The 27,257-nt window shown below is 39.7% G+C and overlaps 1 protein-coding gene across 2 annotated transcripts in view; it reads right to left on the bottom strand.

The window, feature by feature from the left end:
- PRKG1 (protein kinase cGMP-dependent 1) overlaps positions 1–27,257 on the bottom strand; it is a 788,657-nt gene that overhangs the window by 543,016 nt on the left and 218,384 nt on the right. For both annotated transcript variants that reach the window (XM_069980327.1, XM_069980326.1), the window contains exon 2: positions 18,129–18,295. In XM_069980327.1, coding sequence (XP_069836428.1) covers positions 18,129–18,295 — 167 coding nt within the window. The remainder of the gene's footprint in view (positions 1–18,128; positions 18,296–27,257) is intronic.

Here is a 27,257-nt window from a genome sequence, read left to right on the forward strand (position 1 = left end):
TCATATTGGTTTGTGCTACCAGGAAACATTGCTGCGTCAAGTTGTTGTGGGGAGAGTCAATCTTCTGTTAGGGCTGACTGGGGGGATAATAGTGTGTGGCATTTACACAGCTCTTCTCATATGGCTATTCAAGGCATGAAGAAATGGGAAGATACTAATCCGTGGCATAAAAAAAGACATAAGGGGTCATTTCAAGATCACTAAACAGCTAAGAGCTGACCTCCCATAGACTATTTAATCTAATTCCCAGGGAAACTCTTTGATCCACTAATTCTTTGAATCGATTGATGTAGTTCTTATGCTATTCTCATCGCATTAGAGAATTATGAAGTATTTTGTGACTGGAATCACTAACCATAGCTGAATTTTATACCGGTTATCAGATTTTTATATATATATTTATATGTTGCCTTTATTTATGCTATTTTTATATTATATTATGTGTAAAACCGGGGTGATGCCCAGAGCTAATTTTTACCTTTTGGAATGCTGCATTGTAAACATGAATCTTTTTTTTTTTTCTTAGTCTATGCCAATTTATGTGGTTATTTTTTTATGCATTATACTGTGTTCCCTTATTTGGATTTTTGCTGATTTTGATAAGGAAAGACTACTGCATCTATATTTTGACAGGTGCTGCTCAATCTGCAAAAAAAAAAAAAAATTGCTATGCATTTTTTATGTGTCAGATTAATAAATAATCTGGTTGTATTGTTCAGGTCTGGTGTGGGTAATAATGGTGATAATAATAATAATAATAATAATAATAATAATAATAATAATAATAATAATAATAATAATAATAATAAAAAGATGCAATGCTTTGCTAAAAAGCAAATGGCTTCATATGCAGCACCAAGCACCAGAATGTCTCAGCCACAAAATTTTGGCATTTGAGTCACCCAATCCCTACCAATTTAGATGATCCATCCTCAATGTCAGTCCCTGACAATGACAGTCCTTACTATGGGATAAACACACTGTGTGCAGACGCTTGGCCTGACACCGCCTCGTCTGACAACCCACAGCACTTCCAAACTCTGAGAAATGGCTGGCAGTGGCACAAGGAAGGGAAGAGAGGAAAGCTCAGGCACAGTTGGTGAGTTTCTGACATAAAGCCAATAGTTGGTCTAAACATCAGCGTAGGATTATGACAGATTTATTAAACATTTGTCACTTTGATAAATCCAGAGTATTCTTAGACTGTCTAGTCTACGTTTACACATTGGTGATTGACAGCCTGGGTGTCTGACAGGTTCTCTTTACAGATTCAGACTATGCACATAGATGGAAGTTTTTAGGGTTAGGGCCAAGGTAAAACGTAAAAAACTTGTGGCTAGAGATGATCATTTTATGTTTTCCATACTTTAAGCCTGAGTAAAATATATTAATGCCCATGCAAAATGCATTGGTGTCCCAGAGAATATGTAAAATTGGTGTTTTGGATTAGCGTGCACATTATTATTATTATTATTATTATTATTATTATTATTATTATTATTATATTTTTTGTCTTTTCATGTCCTATTTTTCACAGCATTTTATTAATTTGGTAGTATGTTAACATTTAACTGCATTTATTTATTTATTCTCTGCTGTAGCTACTGTTTGGTGGGGAATACATTATCTACTCTGCTCCCTGCTGTCCTCATATACAGGGCATTGTTAACAGGGAGTTAATAGTATCAGATTATTATACTAGTGTCCCCAGTGTTTTATGAAGAGAATAAGCAGATCACAGCATCTTTGTACAGAGAATCCTTAGGACCTTATTACCGATGTTGCAATTGTCTGATTGAGTAACACACAGCGTTTAAGACAGAAAACTAATGATATCACTGTCACAAGGTGCATCTTTTGTTTAAGAACCAAGTAGTAAATGATTTATAGACAACCAAAACTATGATCTAGTTCTCAGAAAAAAAATTCCATTAGAACTGTCAGAGGAGCAGTGCCATCCATGACATGCAATCAGGTACAGTAACACCCACCTGACTACGGAAGGTGATAGGTACAAGATCATTATACCAAGTGTTACGTGTTGTGGAAGGCCATCCATTTCCTTTGTATGCTGAACTCCATAACAATGGGATTGCCTTTATTCTTTGCTTCTTCAAACAAGTGCTATCATGGAAACCCTTTAGATACATTTTTACAATACTCAGAAGATGTAATTTGGAACTTCGGATCAGAAAGACATACAGTACTCCGACCTAATTTTTATCCATGCCTTCGTATTTTGGCACTTCTCCTTTTGCATAAGGGGCCTCTAAGTTACACTATATAAAATAAATGAATGACATTTAGGTTTTTAAGCTCTTAAACAATATCCTACAGTGTTTTCCTTTGTATTGTTTAGAAATAAACATTATTCATTTGGACAAGGCCATTTGGAGCTCAAAGGGAAGCGCCACTAAACATTTGACTTTGATCTTTACGTTTGATGAATATTAAAAGAAGGTTGTAAGAATAGATTGAAAATATTTTTTCCCGACGAGAGCATGGCCCTCTGCAATAGATGTTTTTTGCTGTCACTTTGATATGGAAAAAAAATGAACAAAGTAATTGAGCATTCGGTAGTGGCTTGTTGAAGTCTAGGAGATTGCTTGCTGCTGGTTTCAACTTAATATACTGCTTAAAGCATTTGATCCCCTATCATTCTAATAGTATTTACATATAGAGGCCCGAAAGAGATATTGATGGCAATATAAATGTATTTCAATGCAGGACTGTCCAGTAACTGCATAAACATGAATTGGGTAACTCAGGCCAGAGTCCTCACTTTGTAGAAACCTGGAGTAGCAATCCAGCAATGTCAGCAAGTGCCATACAATTTCTGGCTATTTATTCCTAGCAAATAGAGAAGTTGAATAGATAAAAAAAGAATAAATGAAGAGAGTGAAATTGAAGCTGAAGTTATAAGGCGGTGGAGATTAAATTACTGTGGCTGCTTTGTAGGGGATGGGAGGAAATGCCTGGCAATTGAAAAAAGAAAATAAGATGAATTAGAATGGGAAAAAAATATGTATTGCTTATTTACAGAGTTTTTAGTGGTTTGCTACAACAGACATTACATAATGTTGTGGCTAGAGCCTCGACAGCAACAAGAGCTTTTCTATGTTAAAAAAAAAAAAAATGTGTGTTTGTTATAATATTATTATTATTATTATTATTATTATTATTATTATTATTATTATTATTATTATTATTATTATTATTCGCACATCTTCATTCATTCATCAGCTTAAAAAACAATTTCTTGTTGATAAGACTGGGTCTCTTTGTAAAGCCTAGTTTTCAGACTGTGCCTTCATGGCCTCAGGATATTAAAGCAGACGTCTGGCCATCTTTGAAGTCTGTCGGCCAGCAGGGGCAAGGGGAAATTTGATCAGGAGCATGAACTTACCTCTCCCCATGCCCTGTTCGAGTGATGGGACCGGTCTTGGGACCCCTGCCAGGCTCTGGGATCTCAGTGACACGTCAAAACCCGTCTGATGGACTGGCTGCTCAGCCAGTCAGTGACTGGGGTGGGACTCTGCTCCAGTCACTGATTGGCTGAGCAGCCAGTCCATCAGCCAGAACAGGCATTTTCCTTGTGATGTCAACTCGGGGTGAAATGCCTTATTGCGGGGGTCCCGAGGCCAGTGCCACCGCTTACCGCAGGCACGGGAAGAGGTAAGTTCGTACTCCTGATCAAATTCCCTCCTGATTTTAAAGATGGCCAGACTTCTTTAACTTTTAACATAGGAATCTGGTAGCATTCTGTTTCTTTACAAGTTGGCAAATACTTTGCATAAAGCAATAGTAAATGTGAATTTAAGAAATGTTGTAACACATAATTGCTTCTTTCTCCTTTCATCAAGCTCCTTACTCCCATAAAAAAAAAGTTGCTGAGATCAGTAACATGCTGTAAATAAAAGTCTATGGATAGGGTAGGGGTAAGGAGGGGGATAGATGGGGGAAGGGGTTAGTTCATAAAGCAAAGGCAGAGAGCAAGAAAAAGTATTAGAGCTCCCGGATTGTTCACTACTGTTCTATAATGCTTTCCATGCTGCTGCTGCTTCTCAGGGTGTGTATAGGGACAAAAAAGCTGATCCCCTGTTATGTGTTTGTGCAGTGTATAACAGACAACACAGAGACTGGGCTCAGACACAACTGAAAATTAAAGTTGTAGCCTGCAGATGCCGAATCGGATTTAAAAAATGCCACATAAAAGTTATATAATGGCTATAATGGTTATAATTGTTATATATGGCTGAAATAAATATGAAAGCTTGCCCTGAAAAGTCATCTGAAACAGGAGGTTCAGTGCTATAGTCTTGTATACAGTGGGCTCTCTGTGGTCATTGTGAAGCAGCTAAAATTAGCCAACAGAAACAAATCTATTTTGTAAAACAAAATATTAAAAAAATATTTCAGACAAACTAAGTCTCTAACTGCATAACATGTCAAATTTCAGTGGTATGCTAAGAGAAAGACAAAAAGAACTGAAGGTTCAAAGGAGATATCAAAATAAGCTGACACAATTTTCTATGATACAATAGTTAAAATGTACACCAAGTCAAAAACATTAAAGTAAAAGGCTCTTTTCACAAGACTCCAAAGCTTCTAAGTGCCAAAGCAGTAGCAATGCAAGAAAATCCGATATCATTACGTCTGTTGTTCAACAATTCAACAACTGCAATGGGTTTCTGATCTCAGGAGAGAAATACTGATTAAGACTGTACTTACACTGGAACATACAGAGATAGCCAGAGACCGAGAAAACTTCTAGACATATATTGTGATAACCAACTTGAAGAAGAAGCAATGTTTCCCAAGCCATATATATATATATATAGATGCAGAGGGAAAAAAAAAACTGGATGTGCACAACGAAAGAATAAAGGAGGGGATTTACTAAGACCGGCGTTTTACACATTGGTCTTTAGTATACTCCTGATGCCGTGAGATTCAGCAGATTTGGCCGTGCTTGTTTTTGAGTTCCACAATAGTATACACCATTTATAGTTGTAAACTATAGTAAATCTATTGAACCATAAAGGCTCTATTGCCTTTAATGCAAAATTCAAAGTGGCAAGGGTGGTGAAATGCAACTCCGTAAGTCATAATGCAAATGGCCATTGCTCAAAAATGTATGGAATAAAATTAGAAAAGAAGGAGGCATATAGTGGAAAAAAAAAAACACTGATCCCCACTGCTGCCATTCTAATGGCACCTAGGTCCCCAATGATCTTAACTTTCTGGTCGCCATCTCAACACACAAGAAAACTTTCACATAGCCAGTTACCGATCACAGTGGTGACTTGTCACAGCAAGTGATTGGCAATGTAGACATTCCCTTATGGTAGGACAGGAGTATGACATCTACAGGAACCTGATCAACAGTGGAACAGCAGTGGCTTGGAGTGGCAACATTGGAATGGCCAGCTTGCCCTTCCCCCCTTAATTTTATCCTAACTGACAACCTATTTAAAAAGGATGAGATTTTTACAATAACCCATCCACACCTGTTTACGGTTTCATCTTGGCTCCTTTATTTAATAAGAAAAGCTGAAGCTTTTTCCTATCGCACGCATACAGTTTCTTTTAATTTCCTTGTAGGGTTTGCTTATCTCACGTAGCCTTTTCAATGAAAAAAAAATGGCTTAAAAATCTCAATCTTGTTCAGATCCTTCACAGCCTTTTTCAGTTCAGGTTTTATCTATGGTCGCAATGGACAAAGTCTAAACTGAGAATCTGATTATCTTTTACAAACCAGAAGAATAAAAGCTGTCTTAGTTTATGTGTGTAAACAAGCGAAGGTAACAAACAGTGCAATCGATAGAGCAGAGGTCTGGACAGAGCTTGTGCAATGCTATTATGATACTTGGCTGGCTCGCACCAGCATCTAATAATAGAGATCAATACTTTAAGCCAGAGAAAACCTTTCATTATATGGAAGATTTTTTAGTATAATTAGGGCCACTTGTTATACTTGTGAGCATGGAGGCCCTATCTTTTACAACTTATGTGCATTCTTTCAACATCATACCTTTCTATTCTGTTAAAATTATTATGTAAGTTTAAATTTTAATTTGTAGTTTGTAGAATAATTAAAATTTAAGGCCCTATTCACACGTTCTGTAATGTACAGATCTGTATTTCCGTACTTAAGTTCATATTGATGTCTATTGGGCTACACGATCAGTAGATTACAAAGACACAAACTAATCGTGAAAAAAGGACATGTCCTAGTGAGGACCCAGACTTTTTTGCGGATTCTCTCATAGAAATCAATGGGATCCACTATTTTCTATGGATTGTAAGCTTTTGACATCCGTATTTCCGTAAAAATAAAGATGAATCATTAGTCACATGTTGAAAGGTTGTGTTTCTAAAAAGCAGATTTACGGAAATACGGATGCATTAAGGATGCCCAGTCTGTAATGTTTAGTGGCTTGTACGGTGGATCCACGGACATGAAAAAAACACTGAACGTGTGCATAAGGCCTAAGAGTGATCACCTATCACAACAATGGAGGTTCCCTGACTCAAGTTTTGCTAGTTGCTACCCCACATGTCTGGTGGCCAGTACTAGGCTTCCATAGAGCTATGCCAATATCTTTATCCTTTCTGGTATCTGAAAATTTAAAAGACCTACATCTCTTGTGCCAGACACCATAGCCCAACTTGGTATGTGTACAATCCCGTAGTAATTGTAAGTAAAACAGACACAAAACATATACAGTGCACCAAACCACAGTACATCTATACATACATACATGTTTAAAGTCAGAACACATACTGTACCTCTGACAACTAAACAGTCTGTTGAGTGGAGTGGAAAAACAGCCATTTAGGGTAACAGGGAACTACTCACAAAACTGATTTAGCTTGGCAAAGGAGAGTCGGTCATTCCCCACTGCCCCGTTCACTTGGACTGCTGCCATTTTGTGTCAATACATAATACATCAGCAGAGGGGGTTGGGACTAGTCTAGAAACGGCTCTTAGACCAAACCCTTCTGGGACGTGGAGCTCTCTGGTAATGCATGCCTTCGGACCAGCGAGTGAGCAGGTATAAAGGGCAGTCTTTTCACAAACTCGGCAGATATCATGGGATGTAGGACATAGGACATGCGGAGAGAGATAAGAGAAGACCAATAAGAAACCCGGAAATTAAGATATTTGCAGACCCGGTGAACAGCTGGCATGGGGTGCATAACGGGGGATCGGGAGGCAGAAAATCAGAGAACATGAATAACACATGAATATTACAGCGTTTACTGATATATATATATATATATATATATATATATATATATATATATATTTTTTTTTTTTTTTTTTTTTTATTAATTTATTTTTTTTAATAGCATCAACGGGTATCCCCTTTAAGGTTTCCTAATTTTCATCCATGTTATTAATTAATTAATTATTAATTAAAATTAATTAATTATATGTCCTAAAATGATTAAGATCACAGTGCAGACAACAAATAACAACACTATAGCAAATAACTACGCTATTTTACTATTTTAATCCACTTACAATTGGACTAATAAAACATACTCAACTCTTGAGGTAAAGGCAAGATTTTAAAGATTAAGCATATTTATAGACGTCTTATTAATAGACCTTTTTATAGCTGCCCGAAGTCATTGTTGCCTACGGTAGCCAACTAATTGAATGCTCAGCACTGCAGTCTATGAAACAACTGCAATCTATTAAATATATAGTCCATGGGAAGCACTGAAAAGGAAGCATCATGTAAAATTCAGCCAAAACTTTTACATTGTATTTCTGCATAGATGACATATGAATGTGGCATGTTATTGAATGCTGGGGGATCCAGATGAGGCTTTCTGGAATGAAGCCAACAATTTGTAATACTGCCACATTACTATGCTTTGGTAGACTATACTTTTGGATCCATAAAATGACTGGCTCTCCAACCCTGTCCAGTTGCCAGATGACCAGTTCATTCCTACTATACCTGTATAAGAACTCATTACTTCCATGTAGATTAACACGCTAATAAAAAAAAAAAAAACCTTGACTGGAATACAAACAAGTGTTCTTTTTTAAAGTTAAAGGAAAAAAAATCCACAATGGTCAGTGAAATAACTTGAAACTGTTACAAGTAATAGATTTTGAATTTAAACGTGTCACTGTTTTTTTTTTTTTTTTTTTTCTTCAGAAATCAATACTACAGTAATTTTAAGAAACTTTGTAATTTGGTTTATTAGGCAAATATGTCCTTATCTGCATTTAAAAACACTTTCCCCAGCCCCCCTCCTCTCTCCTATTCACTGCTCATTATCAGGAAATCTAGACTCTTTTATCAGTCGAGCCCTGTGTAATCTATGGAGAGGGGAGAGGGGAGGAGGGAGATTAGTTGGCAGCAGAGAGCAGAGAAAAAAGGATTCCACAGTGGGACCTGTGTGAAAGCCGTATTTAGAGGTCTGAAAGGTCAGTGATGACTTCAGAGGAGATAGCCCAGTGATGTAGCTGTAAATTGACTCTTTGTTGTCTTGTTTTGGTTCCCCATCTCCCTCCACCCCTCCCCTCTCCATAAAAGAACCATGTAGACAGCTTCAAACTACTTTTTCATGATAACAATGCATTTTTTGGCTAATTAACCCAAGTACAAAGTTTCTTAACATCGCCTGTACTATTGGTTTCTGTTAAAAAAAAAAAAAAAACATTTAAAGGAGACCTGTCACCCCCCGTGCCAGGGTGACAGGCTCCTGACTCCCCGTTAAAGCCCCCTATACTCACCTGATCCCGCCGGGTCCCGCTTCCTGATCCGGTCGGGTCACGGAGATATGAGCGCCCGAAGCCCGGCGCGCGTGCTCACAGGAGAGTCCGACGCTCATAGAGAATGAATGGGGAGTCCGATGCTCCGTCATTCTCTATGAGCATCGGACTCTCCTGTGAGCGCGCGCGCTGGGCTTCGGGCGCTCATATCTCCGTGACCTAAGCGGATCAGGAAGCGCGACCCGGGGGGCTGTAAGGGGGGGTCGGGAGCCTGTCACTCCGGCACAGGGGGTGACAGGTCTTCTTTAAACGACAGTGACACTTTAATGAAAATTGCTTTTTTAAATGTGGTTAAACAAAAATATGAAAACAAAAAAAGAAAAAAGCTAATGAAACCAGCCTGGCTATTTGACTGAATTTCTGGGGAATAAGACAACCTATTGAAAACTACAGGTTTACATCTGCTCAGTGTTCTAAACCCATTTATTACGTCTCACAATTATAAAAAGAAAACACACTTTATAGATTATGACATATTATACATGACTTTCACATGTAATGGGATATGCACAGGATAGACTTGCACCATTCAAAGGCCAAGTTCACACAACATTTTTTTTTTTTTATATAAATAACGGCCGTTGTTGCAGTTTGCAACACCGTCCTCTATTTATTGAAAATGTCAAACTACATTGGTTTCTATGGAAACAATACACTCTGTATCCACTCCAGCCGTGTTTCCATGCGGCCGCACTCAAAACTGACATGCCAATTTTGTGCGGCCTCTTTTCATTGACAGAGTAGACAATATAAAGTACGGCTCTGGACGCACTTTACATTGTCTGCAATAGTTAATTGGAAAGCGTGTCACAGAACGGCCGCTGTCTTACATAGTGTAAACCATTAACAAGGATGCACTATTTCCATTAACTTCATTTACTGCCTCCCGTCTTGGTAGGGTCACCCCTGTTGGCATATCCAGTCATATTTCATCATATAAACTCTTGTTTTGTTTTGTTACATTTTACTGATAACAAAACTTTATTTTCTTCCTTACACAATGTATACTTATAGTTATATGAAGAAAAATAGATAATCATTTCGATACAATAACCAAGATCCTGAACCTTTTAAATACTAATCTACTGTAGATCAATATGTTTCAGGGCTGCAAGTGGATATGTAATTGGTAACTGCAGAATAACACATTTATCCTCATTAGTGTGCAACTCCAGCCATTTATAACTGTCAGTGTTATGCAGATATTCATATAGCTGCGGCCTTGCTACAAATGACATCTTATCACAAGCCTGACCATGTCATGGCTCCTTCTGGTAATCACCTTTCATCTTCCATATACGAGATGCAGCCATCAGATCCATGAGATACCAAGTATCCAAACAGTCACTACTGTCAATAACATTATTCCCTTATGTGGTATTCTGCTGCCAAGACGTCCTATAGACTAAAAGAATTCTCCATTTTTTTATTGTTGATTTAGAATAGAGCATGAATTCAGGTTGAGAAGGATGGAGAGGCTAGTCAAAGGTTAGAAAAACATGGCTGCTTTACAAAAAAAAAAAAAAAACATTACTACAGTCCGCAGGTTGTGAATGAAAATGCAACTCAGCCCCATTCACATCTTCGCTAGTCTGGACTCATGGGAAAAGGTAGAACTTCTTTCTGGAAGAAGGCATACAAGCTTTTTTAGTCCTCTACGTCACATGACCACTCCTCTCATCAGTATCTCCTGCCAGGGCCTCTACAATGTGTCCGAGGGAGTGCTGGAGGATCCAGCCTCTGCCCGCAGCTCCGGACCGGTGCCAGCCCAATCCGCTTGCTCCATCCTGTCCCACCGGGGCCTCAGGACATGTGCCCCACATCGTTCGAGCCTTCCGCCTCCATGTTGGTTCTCCGCCGTGATCCACCCATCCATCCAGCAGACCGGGCAGCCCCACCGCACCATTGCCCCAGGATGCATCCCTGAGGCCAGGTGAGAGAGGGGGGGGTCCGCAATCCTCAAAAACCACTTAAACAGGTTTATCCGAAAATTACAACTTGTCGAGACCAGAGGGAGGGCAGAAAGTGTCTGATCGGTAGGAAACTAACTGCTGGACTCCTACCAATTATAAGAAAAGGGATCCCAGGCGCTCCAGTTTGAATGGAGCGTCAGTTGAGTATGGTCCCTGCTGCTCTGCCCGAACGCTAATGGACTAAGAGACTGTACTCAGCATCCGTTTGCAGTCCGGTGGATTGAAGATATAATTATAATCTTGGCAATACACCTATATAATAGCCATAGATATATATATATTTTTTGTCTATAATTTCGAACATGCAGTATTGCAAAATTCCTTAAAGGAAGGCAAGTTTACTTCCCCCCATCTCTCCTGTTACATTATCCACCTTTCCCTCAGGTTAGTTAATATAATCTTTAAGTTATTTAAGCAATTACCTTATAGTGGAGCCTAGGGATGAGATGGATTTTTTTATAGCATTCTGCCACATACACTCCCTAATTACTGTATGGCTTAATTATTGAACGCCTCCTTCAACACCAAGCATAGCTAGATACATCCATCAATGTGGACAGATTCGTTAGTAGAAATGAAGGCTGATGTACATCCTTCTGTAGCACAACCATTTCCTTTTTAATATTCTGTGTCTTATAGATGCAAAAACACTGTGCCAACAACAAGCCCTGTCCTTAAAACTTTAACAAAAAGTTCTATACAAACTTTTTATATACCTTGGTTTGGTTGGTTTGCAAATCGACAATACCAAAATGTAAACCTGCCTGAGATAAACATATTCCTGTCCTAAGATAATAAGAAGGGAAATACTGAAGGGCAGACTAGACGGACCAAGTGGTTGTTTTCTGGCGACAATCTTCTATGTTTCTTAAGGTATTATTCCACTAAGTGATTTTACTACGATTAACGATAAACTATCTCAAATGACCGCTATGGCAAACGACCTGAAATCAATCACCCAATTACACGGAACGATGATTGTTACCTATGATCATTCTTGTGGTCGTCCAGTTGTCTTTACTGTGTTCGTTGCTACTGCGAACTACATCTTATTAAATGCTAACGATTTGATAACGATCAACGATAAAAATAGGTCCAACAATTTCTCCTTGGTCGTTTAATTATTGCCTGCTATTACACTTAATGATTATTATTCAAATCGTCCCGTGTAATACCACCCAATCCTACAGTAAATACAAGAATAGAGAAAAAGTTCTTCCAAATGTGGGACAAACTGACCAAAGACATAGAACATCTGTTTTCCCAGCCTTTGTTATAGGTATGTCTGTTCAGGTCAGCCAATAATCCCTGTTATTTCCTTGGAGCGGAGGCCATAGGTGGCTGCCAAACACATCTGACATCGCTTAAAAAAAAACATGTTGAATTCCGTCCTGTTTAATGTGTAATTTACTTATATTTTAAAATCTCGAGTCTTCCCATACTCATCAGCTGCTGTATGTTCTGCAGAAAATATTGTTTTCTTTTCAGTCTGACACAGTGCTCTCTGCTGACATCTCTGACCGAGACTGGAACTGTCCAGAACAGGAGAGGTTTTCTATGGGAATTTGTACAGTTCCTGTCTCGGACAGAGATGTCAGCAGAGGGCACTGTGTCAGACTGGAAAGACTATACCTCTTCCTGCAGGTCTTACAGCAGCTGATAAGTACTGTATGGGAAGAGTTCAGATTTTTTAAATAGAAGTAAATTACAAATCTGTATAACTTTATGAAAACCAATTGATTTAAAAAAAAATCCTTGAATAACCCCTTTAAGATGGCCTCAAAGGTGAAACATCACTTTAAGAAATTTGTTCAGGCAGCCACCTCTAACATGTGACCAGAAAAGCTGATCTGTGATGGTGTGATAAGGAAATTCCGCTATGTTTGTGAGAACAATGGATGCTGTGAACTTCAGTATTTTTATACCTGGGTGTCATAAAACAAGTCTGCTGTTTAATTACCTTAAGGATTTCTTATACTTTCTTGCTATTTTACGTTTTACAGTAACTTTCTAGGTGTGAGGCCTGATTCTTAGTTGCTACTGCAGATGAGGTGACCTATGATCCTAACAAAGGCGAGTGCACTAATGACAACCATCTAATATCTATTGAAAGTACAATATCTCTCCATACGCATGGAAATATCACTGTACTCAGCGGCTCTGCTGCCTAATCATAGCCATTATCTGTAAAATGTATGTCACCGGGAGGATTCCAGAGCAGGTATTCCAGCCCGGAGCAGTCACTGCCAAATCATCATCCCTGAGCTGAGGATGACTATACAAGCTGCAATTCCTTCTAAAATCCTCCACCGCTGGAAGCAATGCATAATCTCAGCCGTACCAGTGCTGTACTTAACATATTACAGCAATTACTATGGGGATTGCCTTTGACGTGAATGTGCTGGATGAGAAGATACCGGCCACATTTTATTTCAAATTTATAACCTAAAAAATATTTCTATAACACAGTCACCAAAGTTAGTATTATAATTGGATGCTAAGTGCATTGAGAAAAAAATGGAGAAACAACCAATGGCTTTGAAATTTATTTGCATGGATTAAATATGGAGGGAAATAAACAGTATCGCCCTTTCTAGGAGTAAAAATGATGTTGAAATTTTTCACTGCTTTCTGAATAGTGAAACAATCTAATTTACATATTGTTAGGCTATGAAATGCAGCTAACTATAGAATGGTCTTAGGCTATGTTCACACAACGTAATTTTGCAGTAAAGAACGAACGCTGATTGCATTGGAATCACTGTCCGTTCTTTACTGCATGGCAGCATTGCATTGAAGTCAATGCAATGCCGCCCTGTGTTCACACAGCGTTATGTTAACGCCCTTCTTTCGAACGGGCGTTTAAATAATGTACCTGCCTATTATTTCTTGATGCTGTTCAGTGATCAGCATCTGCAAATAATAGGTGTTCACACAATGTAATGTGCAGCAGTGAATGGCTAATTGATTTCTCGGCACACCCGACGGTGCCCGCAAGTCAATTGTACAGAGGTATCGGCTGTCGGAACATCTTTAATGTAGCCTGCTGCCCAGCAGTTTAACAGCTTCCGTTAAGATTGACAGGTCATACAGTGCTGGGATTTTGAAGTCTAAGAAATGCTCTGTTGACTTCATCTCCTAATTTGCATAAAACTTCTAAATATTATATCTCCAGTTGATCTGCTATCAGCAGTTGTTAAAGGGACAGTGACCAAATAACCCTTCTTTCAAACATAACACTGTACTTTTCCTTACACCATAAATTTGATGAAATATCTGCACAAATATATTATAAATATATAGTTAATATATAACTATAACTTATAATATATATAAACTTATATATAAACTTATGATAAATATGTTTTCGGCAAAGTTTTTTACAGTTGTTTTATAGAATTTTACTGTCAGAAGTCAATGGCTTTTACTTTGCATCACTGAAATAGCTTCCTTGACAAAGAGAGTTGATTACACAAGGAACAATCGCCCTCCCCCCCCCCCCCCCCCCAGCCATTCCCTTGCACCCCTTCTCAATAGACTTTTATGGGCAGCATGTAAACTGATCCTTCAGCAAGTTTATATACCTTTGCTCTTTTCCCAGTGAATTATGAATTTGGTGTAAACTAACCTGAAAAGTGGAGAAAGAGGTATCTTTCTCTTACAAGAATTATTCATTTGTAAAATGTAACATTTCAGTTATATCCTTTTGTGAAATGCAAAGAATTTGCTCAATTAATCCAGCAGTTCAGACTAAATAAAAGTAATCAGCGCTATTCATTTACAATGCAAATAAAGTGCTGATTGCTACGGCTTGCCACATCTCAAGAAGTTGAACCTTCAAGAAATTGACCCCTTTGAGTTAGTTTTGTTTTATTTCTAACTCAGGCGAGAATTTTATCAGCTGAGTGCCCTAACGATTTAGAGTGACTTTGGTACTAACCATAGTAAGAGACACTGTGCGGTAGCTAACCTAGCTCTGTTTCTTCTTTCTAGGACTATGGAAATAGTATAAGATTAAAGCACCCATATATGTAACACTTTTGATTTAAAATCGACCCCCTCTTGTTCAGTGTGATGAGCAATAAATGCCTTATATATAAAATGGACACTCACAAATTAGATGCCACTAGTACTATTAAGTAGAGATGTGCAAATTAACAGTACGTTTGTATTCGTGAAACTCCAAACACTCTGCATAAGACCATGGCTTGTAAAGATGGATGAAATCCTAGCGCTGCCTGAAAAACATGGATACAGCTTATAAATTAATTCATGTTTCTAGGCAGCCCTAGGGCTGCATCCATATCCACCAGCCACCAGGAGCCAAATGCCAAACGTATAGAGTTTTGTGAGCCTGGATTAGTCATCGATTCCACGTGCAGAGTTTCACCACAGAATTTTGTCACCGATTCCGTAGTGTGAACGGGCCCTTACATTGGTCATTGGGGATCTATTATTGAGTGAGAATCTGGGCCCACCAAAGCCCACTTTAGTACTAACACCCTCATTTTGACCAGTAAGTAGTAATGTGAATTGCATAAAATTATTCCATGTTTCTTTAAGCAAAATATAAATATAATTGGTCTCATCAAAATATTTATAATTTATATTTCGCTTACAATGTTTTACTATGTTGTGTGTTCTTCCTCTAGGCTTGTCAACACAGCTGCTCCATGTACTGTAAAGAACTCCTTCTACAGTAGCAGTATATTCACATGCAGCTTGGGATGCTACCACTTGGCAGCAATGTATTTTTGTATCTTTATCTTAGATACAAGGAAGACTGAGAGGCTCTACAACTATTCCGGCACAACACAGGGGTCCTAAGAAGCATGGCAAATATATCTATACATGATTGACACCAATTTAAAACAGCTGCTATAAAACATGTGAGTGAAACCCAAAGATATACAGTGAAACATTAGCAAGAACTGCACTGAGCTTCCCACGGAGAACCATTTCAAACATGGAGACTGCTTGAAATTTCAAAGTAGAAGAATATACTGTTAATAGCAAAGGAAGGCAAATGTGTGACAGGGAGGCTGGAAATGGCAATCGAACAATTGAGAGAGAAAAAAAGATTTCTCCGGCTAATCAGCCCAGCTGATTGGAAAAGTAATTCAATTCCCTGAATGGAGCTTGACAACATGACAGGGAGAAGGCGAGAGGGAAGGTTTAATCCAGTTGATCTCTCAACAGAGCAGAAGGTAGAAGATGAAAGGATGGGTTGGGAATTCTCCTCAGGTCCGAAGCGGCAGAGAGACGTGATCATGAATTATAGGAAATGCCAATGTACGGCAGTGTGAAGGAGCCTGAAAAATCTGAGTATTCTTTAGCAATGATGAGTCGGCTATTGTAAACACTTCAGGGCTAAATTGATAGGGTTAATTGGAGCTGAGACAAGCAACATTTTTTTATTCTATCTGGCACTCCTATAGACAGTTGCCACAGTGTTACCAGTTCTTGCTATTTTTACCTAAAATACTACATTTTTTAGGCTTAAAGTTTTTGCTATAAAACAGTGCTCCACATATTCTCTACAAATTGTTAGGGGTCCCAGCAGGTTGTCCCCTCCTATTTTGTTGTCCCCTACCACAACATGTTATAGGAACACTTTAAAAAAGGCTCTGTGTACATAATAATCACTGGGTGACCTCATTTGTCTACATTCCTGGGACTCATACTATAAAAAATAAAAGGCTAGAGCAAAACTAAGTACAAGCAAATATTTTTTCTTTCTTATATGTTGACACTGAGTAAAATTGGCAGAATTCCTCGGCGGACCTCTCCGCCGCATAATCTCACCTGCCTCAGTGCCCCACAATATCTTTATGGTAGGGCTCGCGCACCTCCGCTCCTGTCGCTCTCCACACAAGAAATTGACATGTCAGAGACGTGCAGCGGAATTCCAGCAATTTTACTAAGTGTGGATATACTCTTAGGGGGAGATTTATCAAAGGGTGTAAAATTTAGACTGGTGCAAACTACCCACAGCAACCAATCACAGCTCAGCTTTAGGCAGTGCTGAAAGGAAAGCTGAGCTGGGATTGGTTGCTGTGGGCAGTTTGCACCAGTCTAAATTTTACACCCTTTGATAAATCTCCCCCTTAGGGTGTGTGCACACTACGAAATCCGCACGGATAACCAGCCATGGATTCTGCCACTCTGTCCGTGCCATAGACTCCATTCTATGCACAGGCGGATTCCGCTGTCCGTCCAAAGAATTGATTTGCACAGGCGGAATCCGCATGTGCATAGAATAAAGTCTATGGAATGGATGGAGATGTCCGCAGGCAGGAGAGGGGGCGAGCGTCGGAATTCAATAGTGTGCACACACCCATATAGTCTTGCATTCCTTTTACGGTAGATATGCTTGATGCCAAGTAACTCATTCTATATGTAACTTGGTGAAATCACTAATGTTGGGTTTGCCGCTGCATCAGATCTGCTCAGGGACTCTGTGGTAGAATCCAGCCACAACCCAAAAGACCCCAGCAAACAATATTTTTTTTTCTCTAGTCAATTGAATGGACAACATACTGGAAACCCACAGACCTCATTAAGGTCAATCTGGCACATTGTGTGCTGAGGGCCTACCAAATCCATTTACCGGTGATGAGCAGAATCTGCGATGGAGGCCCTGAACAAAGTTATTGATGCAAATGGGAACCTAGCCTTTTTATGTTCTGTAAATATTGTAAAATGCTTTAACAGCTAATACTAAACCTTGCAGCTGCCCTCTAAATTTTTACCAAGCCTTTTTTTCTCTTCTTACTAAAACATGAAACACCAACATCTGGAACTGACATAACAAATTCTTCTCCACATTACAGATTCACCGTTCTCCTACCATTGGGGCAGTAATAACCCACAGCTATGGCCTTTACATTCATGATTAATTCTGTTTGTTACAGGAGATCAGAAATATAGCGCCTGCGATTCTCCGGGTGCTGACAAACTACAACTGCTAACCTCATCCTCCATGCTTGAGTTGCATAACATGCTAGTGACTGAGCTTAATAGCCGTAAGAGAGTCAACTGTTGAACCCATGCCAGATATCAAGAACTACGATCCGTAAAAAAGCCTTGCCTGTGGGCTAGGTGATTCCCACTATGTTAGCCGGTCAGATGCATTCATGTCACAAAGGGATGTAGTAATAGAATATACAACCTCATTTCTTTTTCACTATATACTTTTCTTGGTAATTGTGGATCTTTGGACAGTAGAGATAGCTGTAAAACAACAAAGTAAATATCTAACAAGAGCACTACTCAATTTCTGCCGGACTGGAAAGAAAAACGTCACGTCTTGTACAGTAAAAGCAAATAAGTGTGGGAAACATAAAACACAGTACCTTCCATGACATAGACCAGCGACCCCACGTCCCCTTCCTTGATGATACAGCTGTCCTTGCCATATTCAACAGGATACATACAATCCACAATCTCTTGGATCTGGGAAATCTCAAGGTTCTTCATGAAGTCATTGTCAAGGATCGCTTCTTTAATTAATTCCTTGGACCTGAAGCAAGAGACACAATATTTAGTCATATCCTGAAGGCGGTAGAAGAGTGAACGATAAAGTAACAGTGTTCTAGCAGGCTTTTATCTGCTCGGGTGTAGAGTGACGTTTTATGCATTTTTCATTGCAATCTGGTAACTTTAATACCTACAGGTTGGTGCTGTTCCCAGCTTAAATAATAAAGCCTATTACAGGATGTTTGACTATGCAGTGTTAGTAAAATGAGTTTTACAGGATCGATGGAATAGCTGTTTTACAGTCACAATATCGTGTTGGCATACTCTTTATAAATATGCAAATAAAAGTCTCTCTCTTCGAGTTTAATAAGAAACAGTAATCATAAGTAAATTAGAGCAATTATCTTTAATAATGCGAATTTTCTGCTGCTTGCATTCTCTTTGATGTCCTCAAATATACATAGTAAATCAACATTTTTGATAGATTTTTATATTTTTTTAATTTGCCATAATTTGGCACAAATATGATTTGTGAGTAAAAAAAAGAAAAAAAAAGCGGGTCATGCATCTGATATATACGGACTATTCTTTGTAGGAAAGTTGTAAAGAAAGATTGTCCCTGTGGATAATGTGGACTTGTCATGACACAAGTGCATTACCAAGGTGCCTATAATGCTAGTGAACACTGAGAATACCCACTGTACATCCCTTATTATAATTTTTTTTTAGAGTTTTTTTTTTTACCTATACAAGCCCCTGAAGGTTGTGAGTTTTAGCTTCACAGCAGACAGAGAGGCAACTATCAATCATATCATGCACCATATCCTTTTCCACAGAGGCTAATGAAGACACCCAAATAGGCAATATGGGAGTTTAAGAAAATTCTGTACTCTCCTTAGGTACAGATCCTAGTGCAGGCCAAAAATATCCTACGTGTTTCAGCGTACGCGGACACCTTAGTCAGGGATGATCCCTGATGAAGGTGCCTGCGTATACTGAAATGCGTAGGATTTTTTTGGCCTGCACTAGGATCTGCACCTAAGGAGAGTGACATCGCTCAGAACCCCATGTTGCCAGCGAAAAAGGAACCGTTTGAACTTGTGCTCTGTGCTAGCAGCCGGTAGCCAAGTTTGGAAGATCTGTCTCTACAGACTTCATTACTTTACTGCATCATCTTCACACTCATGTCAGCATATGCTGTTCTAATATTTTATATATGCCGCACTGGTCACGGGCTACATACATGTGAGACTGGAAATCAACATAGCAGGTAATTTCTAAGCACTTACTCACTTATCCATACCGGAATTGATGTGTCCCATATGAATAGGTGCCATATATATATATATATATATATATATATTTATTCTATAGTCTGATCAACATTTGTCTGTGCTGGGTATCCACTAATTTATTCAAAGTGAAGAAGGATTCAGCCTGCCCATTATAACTTATGAAGGGAAGAGGGGCAGAGGGGGATGAGTGAGTAGCAAGAAGTGAGAAGCAGCCATTGCCCTATGCAGAATGTGCAACCACAGAAAACCCTGGATACTCATGCTAGACTGCTTAGTGCTGGTCTGGGAACTTCTGAAGGTTTGCTACAGTGAGGTAGGATTTAGGATTGAAGGTCCTGTGTTTAGTGTGTATATAGTGTATAGGAGGCAGCACAGAGGTTAGTCTGCATCCACACTGCAGCTGAGTATAGGAAAAGGAGACATAAATGGAGTTTGCAGGGGGTTAACAAGAGAAAATGGCATAAACTAGTGATAGAATGACCAGATATAGTTCTACTCCTCATATACATACACAGGACAGTGCATACTGAAAAGTCACCGGGAATGACATTTCCACTTTAAGCTCTACAACTAAAGTAGCAATTACGTTCTTAATAAAGCAAATTACAATGAATGCCCAGCAACCACTGGCTGATCCCCCTTGTAGATAGCCGTGGCAGTAATATATTAATAGGCCAAATTATAATCAGCATACAGCAAATAGACAGCAGACGATAATCCCCCTGAATATTTCATTAAAAAAAAATAGAAAAGATGTCTGAATGACACTGCGGTCTGGCTTCAAATAATGAAGTGTTCTATGGATGAACAGGACAGGTTTATGCCGCTTCAGAGTTCTCAATGCCCCAATGTCTGTGATCATCAGTAAGACACAAATAGCATCAAAATCTTCCGTCTCCCGGGATGTCAGTAGGAACATCTCAATAATATCATTAAGATTGCTTAGCATATTAAGCTCTCGGACGCCTGAAGGAACAGGCAATGTGTGGGGTTCCCGGGAGCTTTGAAGGGTTCAGACAGTAGATCTTTAAATGCATGCGATCTGCCTTGAAGCCAGTATTGGGTTGCTTACAGTGCCTTGTTATACTCCTTGCTGAAACATTTGATGCAATTTGAATTAGTGGAAATTGTGATCCTGTTCAGCAATAAGTGTTGTACAATTTCGATGCAGCTCCAAATCCCTTCTCAGGCAGAGGCACTTCACCTGGAGCAGTACAAGCTCCCAATGGAAGCCGCCGTGCACACTCATCACTTTAATGTCTTTAATGTTTCATTAAAATCTCCTGTTCAAGTGGAGACAATCTGGATGCTTTCTAACAAGGGACTCTCCAAGTGTGCACTCGTATGCCAGACATAGGAGCCCGGAAAGATGCAGGTTGTGAAGCAGAAATGGCATGATCTCAGCCAGACTGCTGATCGACCACTATGCTCCCTGCTATTCCAGCGACAAGAGATCATTTACCTATCATTATTAACTACAGGCAAGTCTGAATATCAGTGGTCTCTCATATATATATATATATATATATATATATATATATATATATATATATATATAGTCATGTAGTGCTGCTTACCAGAAATCCTCAGTATACACAAGGCCTGAGTAAAGAAGTAAAGGAACACTGTCTAGTTTTAGTTTGCATTATTTTTAAGACTGAATCAGATATCAATATGATATTCAGAAACTAGATGCTAATTGGTGAGTGAGGATGGGGCATCTTCAGGTTCAGGCCTAGGGCAGCAGCAGCTGGTAATACTGCCCTGCACACAGGCCCCTGAGGATGAAGGTATGTAACTTACCTTTATCCTCAGAGTCGTTCCTATGCGGTTTGAGGCTATGTTCACACTACGAAAGATCATACGGCCGGTACTAAAGTTACGGAACGGCCGGTCTCTTACGTTGTGTGAACATAGCCTTAATGTAATCTTCCGTCCAATAAGGCCGTTTAAAGCACTGCCCCACCCCAGAGTGCCGATCCATCTTGCCCCCCACCAGCCGGCTCCACTGATAATCATTAGAAGGGGCAGGAAGGCAGAGGGGGAATTGACGCCTTACGGCCGGGGAAGTGCTTTTACCAGCCTGTAAATTCTCTATGACACATCAAAAGTTTTACATGTAATGATAGTGCTCACTTAAAGGGAACGTATCATCCTAATACTAAAAGTTCCTTTATTCTAATCTGTTTCTTTTTACTGACTAATTGATTTGTAAAAGATTTAATTCATAAGACCGGGCTACATGGCCATTTTGGCAGTAACAGGAGATCACATGACCAAAGATCTTGCACCAACGTCAGTGGGGTTGCACAAGTCACCATGACTGTGACCCAACAGCCACAAGAAATCGTTGTGTAGACTAAGCCTAACAACCATTCAGGTGAATATGTCTTTCAATAAGGTCAGTGATTGCCCAGGATTGTGTATATGAAGTAGCTATGTAAATAAAACTTTGTGTAACAGGAAAAAAATACATATATAATCAGTGGTACCTTGGTTTAAGAGTAACTTGGATTAAGAGCGTTATGCAAGAAGAGCTCAGAGTTTTTGAAAATTGTAACTTGGTTTAAGAGCATCGCTTTGGTTTAAGAGCTCCCTGTACTGGGTGGGAGTGGGGGAGGGGCCTGGCCTGCACAGCACTTTACTCTGACCAAGGAAGTCTCCCTCACCTTCCAAATCATTGCAGATCTGTCAGCCATTGTGTTTCCCACCCTCTCCATTCCACCTATAATGTGCCTGCACTTACACTCAGCCATTTCCACTTCTGTATAGAAAGGTTTCTGTCACTGTCCTCCTGCACAGCTCTGTGATTTTCACTTCCTGGTCCATGCTGAACACACCCCGCCCCCATTGCTGTCATGTGACCACACAGACCTCTGACAGCAGTCCTGCTTCTCTATTCTAGCCTGTTGTACTAATGAGATCTGCATCTCCATTCTGTATCTACAAACTGCTGCAGTGTTTTCAGATTTATGCCCTTTAGTATACATTATACGCCACATGCTGATTGCTATACTTCCAAGTAACTTATAATATCACATATTCAGCTGTTTCTCATTGTTTGTTTTATCTGTCCTACATGTTATTTAGAATAAAAAATCTTTATTTTTGGGGTGTGGAACCAAATGTCTGCATATCATTGATTTCTTATGGGAAAATTTGCTTTGGTGTAAGAGTGGATTTGGATCACAAGCACAGTCCCGGAACGAATTATGCTTGTAATCCAAGGCACCACTGTACAAATAATATAAGTATTCCCTTATCATCATGGATGTACACAAAAAACAGTCCCGAAAGATGCAATCTGAAAGACGCTGTGCAATATTGGCTTCGCTATATTCTTGGAGGGTCAGACATGTGACGACCGCGTTAGAAGTCACATTCTTAAAGATGTTTTTTCTTTGATGGGACAACCCCTTTAAGGATTTAATACAATCTTCATAAAAAAAAAAAAACTGCTCGTTGTGAACTTGGCTCAAATGAGTATTTTCACCTTAAAGGCTATGTTCACAGTGTGTATGAGTCCAGCCGTAGTGCGAACCGCGAATATACGCACGTAGTTTTGAGGTTGATGCGTTCGCTGGGAAGTATACGATATACGCCCGCACAATGCACACTACGTATGAGCTTACGGCTGGATCGTATGCAGCGCCGTGAAAAATGAACAAGACCATTGTTTGAGGACGGAAATGTTGAAACTCACGGCCGTGGATTTCCATGCGGTCCCGTACGAAGTACTTATTCCAGCCAAATTGAACTTGATTTTTCGATCCAAAAGGTTCTGTGAGTTTTATTAGGCTGGGCGAAGATTTCCAAGTAAATGACCTGTTTCAGATCGCTTCGAAACAAGCTAGGGAAGCATAACTGTACTACGGGCGTATGTTCGCGGTTCGTACGCATCCGGCCGCATGTCTATTTTTTCCACGCCCGTAGTTTCAGCCGCACATGTTTGGCGGCGTATGAAATGCGGCCGGACTCGTACGCAGTGTGAACATAGCCTAAAGGGGATATCTAGGCTTATACATATGGTTGCTTTTTTCCAGCATGACTCTTGTCCTTAGTTTGGGTGTGACTCTGCAGCTCATTTCCATTGAAATGAATCAAGCTGAATTGCTATACACAACCTTAGAGCAGGGGTGGTAGGAACTGTCCAAAGCAGGAGAGGTTTTCTATGAAGATTTGCTACTACTCTGGACAGTTCCTGTCTCGGACAGAGAGGTCAGCAGAGAACACTGTGAGACTGAAAAGAAAGCAACACTTCCTGCAGGACATACAGAAGCTGATAAGTAGAAGAAGACTTAATATTTTTAATAAGAAGTAAATTACAAATCTATATAACGTTCTTAAACTAGTTGATTTGAAAGAAAAAGATTTTTGCTGGATAACCCCTTTAAGGCATCTAAGCTCCTTTAACGGTGCCATATTGTCTGTTCCTTGATTTAATCTAGTAGCCACTAGAGGGTACTAAACGTGAAATAGTCTGGCACAGGTCTTCAGCAGCAGAATGCACCATGTGTTTGTGTTTAGATGTTGGCAACTGTAAGCTTTGCTTAGTTTTTGTGCTTTTCTTAAATTACTACTTATAGCCTTAAAAGAAAAAGGATTTTAAGGGGAAATATCCTTTTAATGGTGCGTTCACACCTACAGGATCTGCAGCTGATTTTTTGCAACAGATTTCATTTAAATAACTGAACACAGCATCAAATCTGCTGCAGATCCTGTAGGTGTGAACGCACCCTAACAGACAAATATGTTTAGATGTTTTTTTCTCATCCAAAATGAATAACAACCTTAAGAATTTTAAACTACATAAACAAATACATAGAAAGTAGTGAATGACGGCACAGCCATTCCCACTTGCCTTGACAGCAAAGAAAACATACAGAGAACGTACTGTTTTCCAGTACGGTAGAAGGAAGTGGCTCCTGGAACCTTGGCAGTTTATTATCAATTTTCCATGTCACAGGGCAAGTCTGAGATGACAGAAAGCCATGCAGAATGAACTCTTTTCACTGGTGACCTTTGATCACAGCAAAATGATTTCCAGTGTGTTCCTTTGAACTGATTCAAAATTAAAGGCTTGGAGCAAAGTCATCATTAAAATGGGATTTATATCATTGTGCCATGGGAACTCCGACTCAAAGGCCTGAAATGAATAAAGAGATAGGCGCCCAAGTACCAAAAACTCAATTCTGTATGGTTCATTTCATTTCTTTAATAGATTGTGCTAAAAATAAAGAAAGAAAAGAAATAGAAAAGTGGAATAGAAAAGTTTTGTGCACGTCCAATACCATGTGTTTTACAGCAATGGTTTTCAGACAGTCACATCACAATGAAGTTAAGGACAACCTGTCTCTGTCTGTTCCCCCTAAACAGACAGGCATGCTGGGAATACAGCTCCGTCCTCTCTTTTTACTCCCATTTACTATGAATAACACTGCTGAAATGACATTGTAAAGTGTCCCCATGTGGTATGTACATATATAGCTAAGATATAAAGGAATAAAATCAAATATTAAAATTAATAAATGTGTCCATTGGGCGTTTCAGCACAAGGACGAGGCCTATTCATGAATGTCTTGTCTAATCCAGTCCATTGACTGATGCAAAATTTAACTCAAACATAACTTTTCATTTGTTGCTGCCCATGGTGAGACTAACAATTCATTCCATACTTATATCTATTCAGTCTCCAGTTCTCAGCTTCTGCTTTCTGGTAAAGACACAAAAAAATGTGTGTGAGTTGTTCTCTCCACCCCACCCCACCCCCACCCACCCCTTCTGAGGCGGCCCATGTAAACAAGTCACTACTTTGTAGAAACTATGTGATGCAAGGAGGATTAATCAGAGTGAGTTCATCAGCAACTTGACCTCAGATTAACCCTCACAGCATTACAAAGAAGCTACAAAATTGCTGATACAGCCTGCCAGGAACTTGTTTACATCAGCCTTCAGAACTGGGGGAGGAGACCCCAGAATAGAGAATAGAGAATAGATAATAACAAGTATGGAATGAATAGTTAGTTTTACCACGGGCAGAAACATATAAAAACTCAGGCCCCCTCAGGCCCCCTCAGGCCCCCTTCACACTACAGGAAAATTGACTTGTATTTCTTATAAGAAAATCAAAGAGTTCTATTGGGCACGGATACCCTTCCAGATTCCAGAAAGTAGGCCCAGTAATTATAGAACCTGTCCTATAATTGTCTAGAATTCTGGTATGGATGCCCCATAGAACCCGGAAACTATCCAGTATTCCAGAGGGACTATGTGTGAGCCTGGTCCAGCACTCAGGCAAGCGCCACTGGAAGCTATCCCTGGCGTTTTAACTGTACTGTTAATCAGGTGCACTTACAGTCAAATATGGTGCCTGTCAATCACCCTTCTGGTCAGAGGCAGCATTATGTCTCCGGCCACCACAAGAGGTTACTCTCCACCCCACCCCCCCATTCCAGTGCTGCGGCCCATGAGTCACGTCTCTTGGGCACTCAAGCCAGAAGACAGATGGAGAAACCGAGCTGGTTGTACAGCAATGTATAAGCAGTGCAGCAGGTTTTTATTTATTTATTTATTTATTTTTTCCAACTAATGTTTTACAGTCAGGAAACACTGATGAGGGCCTTAGGCAGGAATGGCCGGCCAACCACTTAATGTATATGGGAGCCTTCCAAATAGGCTGGGGAAGGTGGATTGCAACATGTTCTATCCTGCTCTGGAAAGAGAAGAGAGAGTTCCCTCTCTTCACTCAGAACTCATAGATAGTTGTTAGCTAATTAGGCATTCAGATGACAGCTATCTCTTGTAAATAGCCAGTCTTAGGCCACATTCACACGTCCATTGTCCGGGCACGCAATTGCAGACAGGATATAGGACCAGAGGTATTCAATGGCTCCATTCATATGCCCATACCTGTGTACGGATCACTATGCTAATGATTAGCAATTGTAGTGCTCAGTGAAGCATGCAGCACTACAGATGCACATTTGTAGTGTGGTCTGCGGCCTGGGCTGCACTATAGGCATGTGAATGTAGCCTTAGATCCACAATATGAGAAGAGGTTGTCCATGCTAGGCAGACATTACATAATATACAGTATGTAATGTATGTAATATTTCCACGTGTGTATGTGGGTACAGGACACATTAAAGGGGAACTCTGGATAAGAAAAACTTGTTTTCTATTAAAAGATATATATATATATATATATATATATATGTCTATATAATGTATTACTATATCTGTGCAGTTCTGCCACACTGGTAGCTGATAGAAATCCAGGAAGGGTAAAAAAAAATGGCCCCTGTGCCAATTTACATTGTCTCCTGCTCCCACTGCTCTCCCACCTTAGGAGACAAATCGTCCATGCCTCTGTCTCACATTGTGTGTGTTTGCTAAGCACAGGCTGATGATGCAGACAGGGGGAAGGGCGTAATGTCACAGGAGGCTTGGTCAGATCCCCCAATAAAGTGATCCACCATCTCTGAATGGCCAGAAGCAGGTGCTGCACTAATTTTACTGATTGTGTTGGGTGGGAGACTGTGATGATCAGCTGAGAGAAAGCATCGCATTCTGGGAACTGTTCAACAAGGAAGGAGAGAAACACAATACAGAACACCCCCCCCCCCCCCTGCTTCTGCAGAAGTTTCATTTTTTTAACCTTTACCTGGAGTTCCCCTTTAAGACACACTATAAAATGAGACAAAAAACAAA

The sequence above is a fragment of the Dendropsophus ebraccatus genome, chromosome 8, assembly GCF_027789765.1.
Source record: "Dendropsophus ebraccatus isolate aDenEbr1 chromosome 8, aDenEbr1.pat, whole genome shotgun sequence".
Lineage (NCBI taxonomy): Eukaryota > Metazoa > Chordata > Amphibia > Anura > Hylidae > Dendropsophus > Dendropsophus ebraccatus.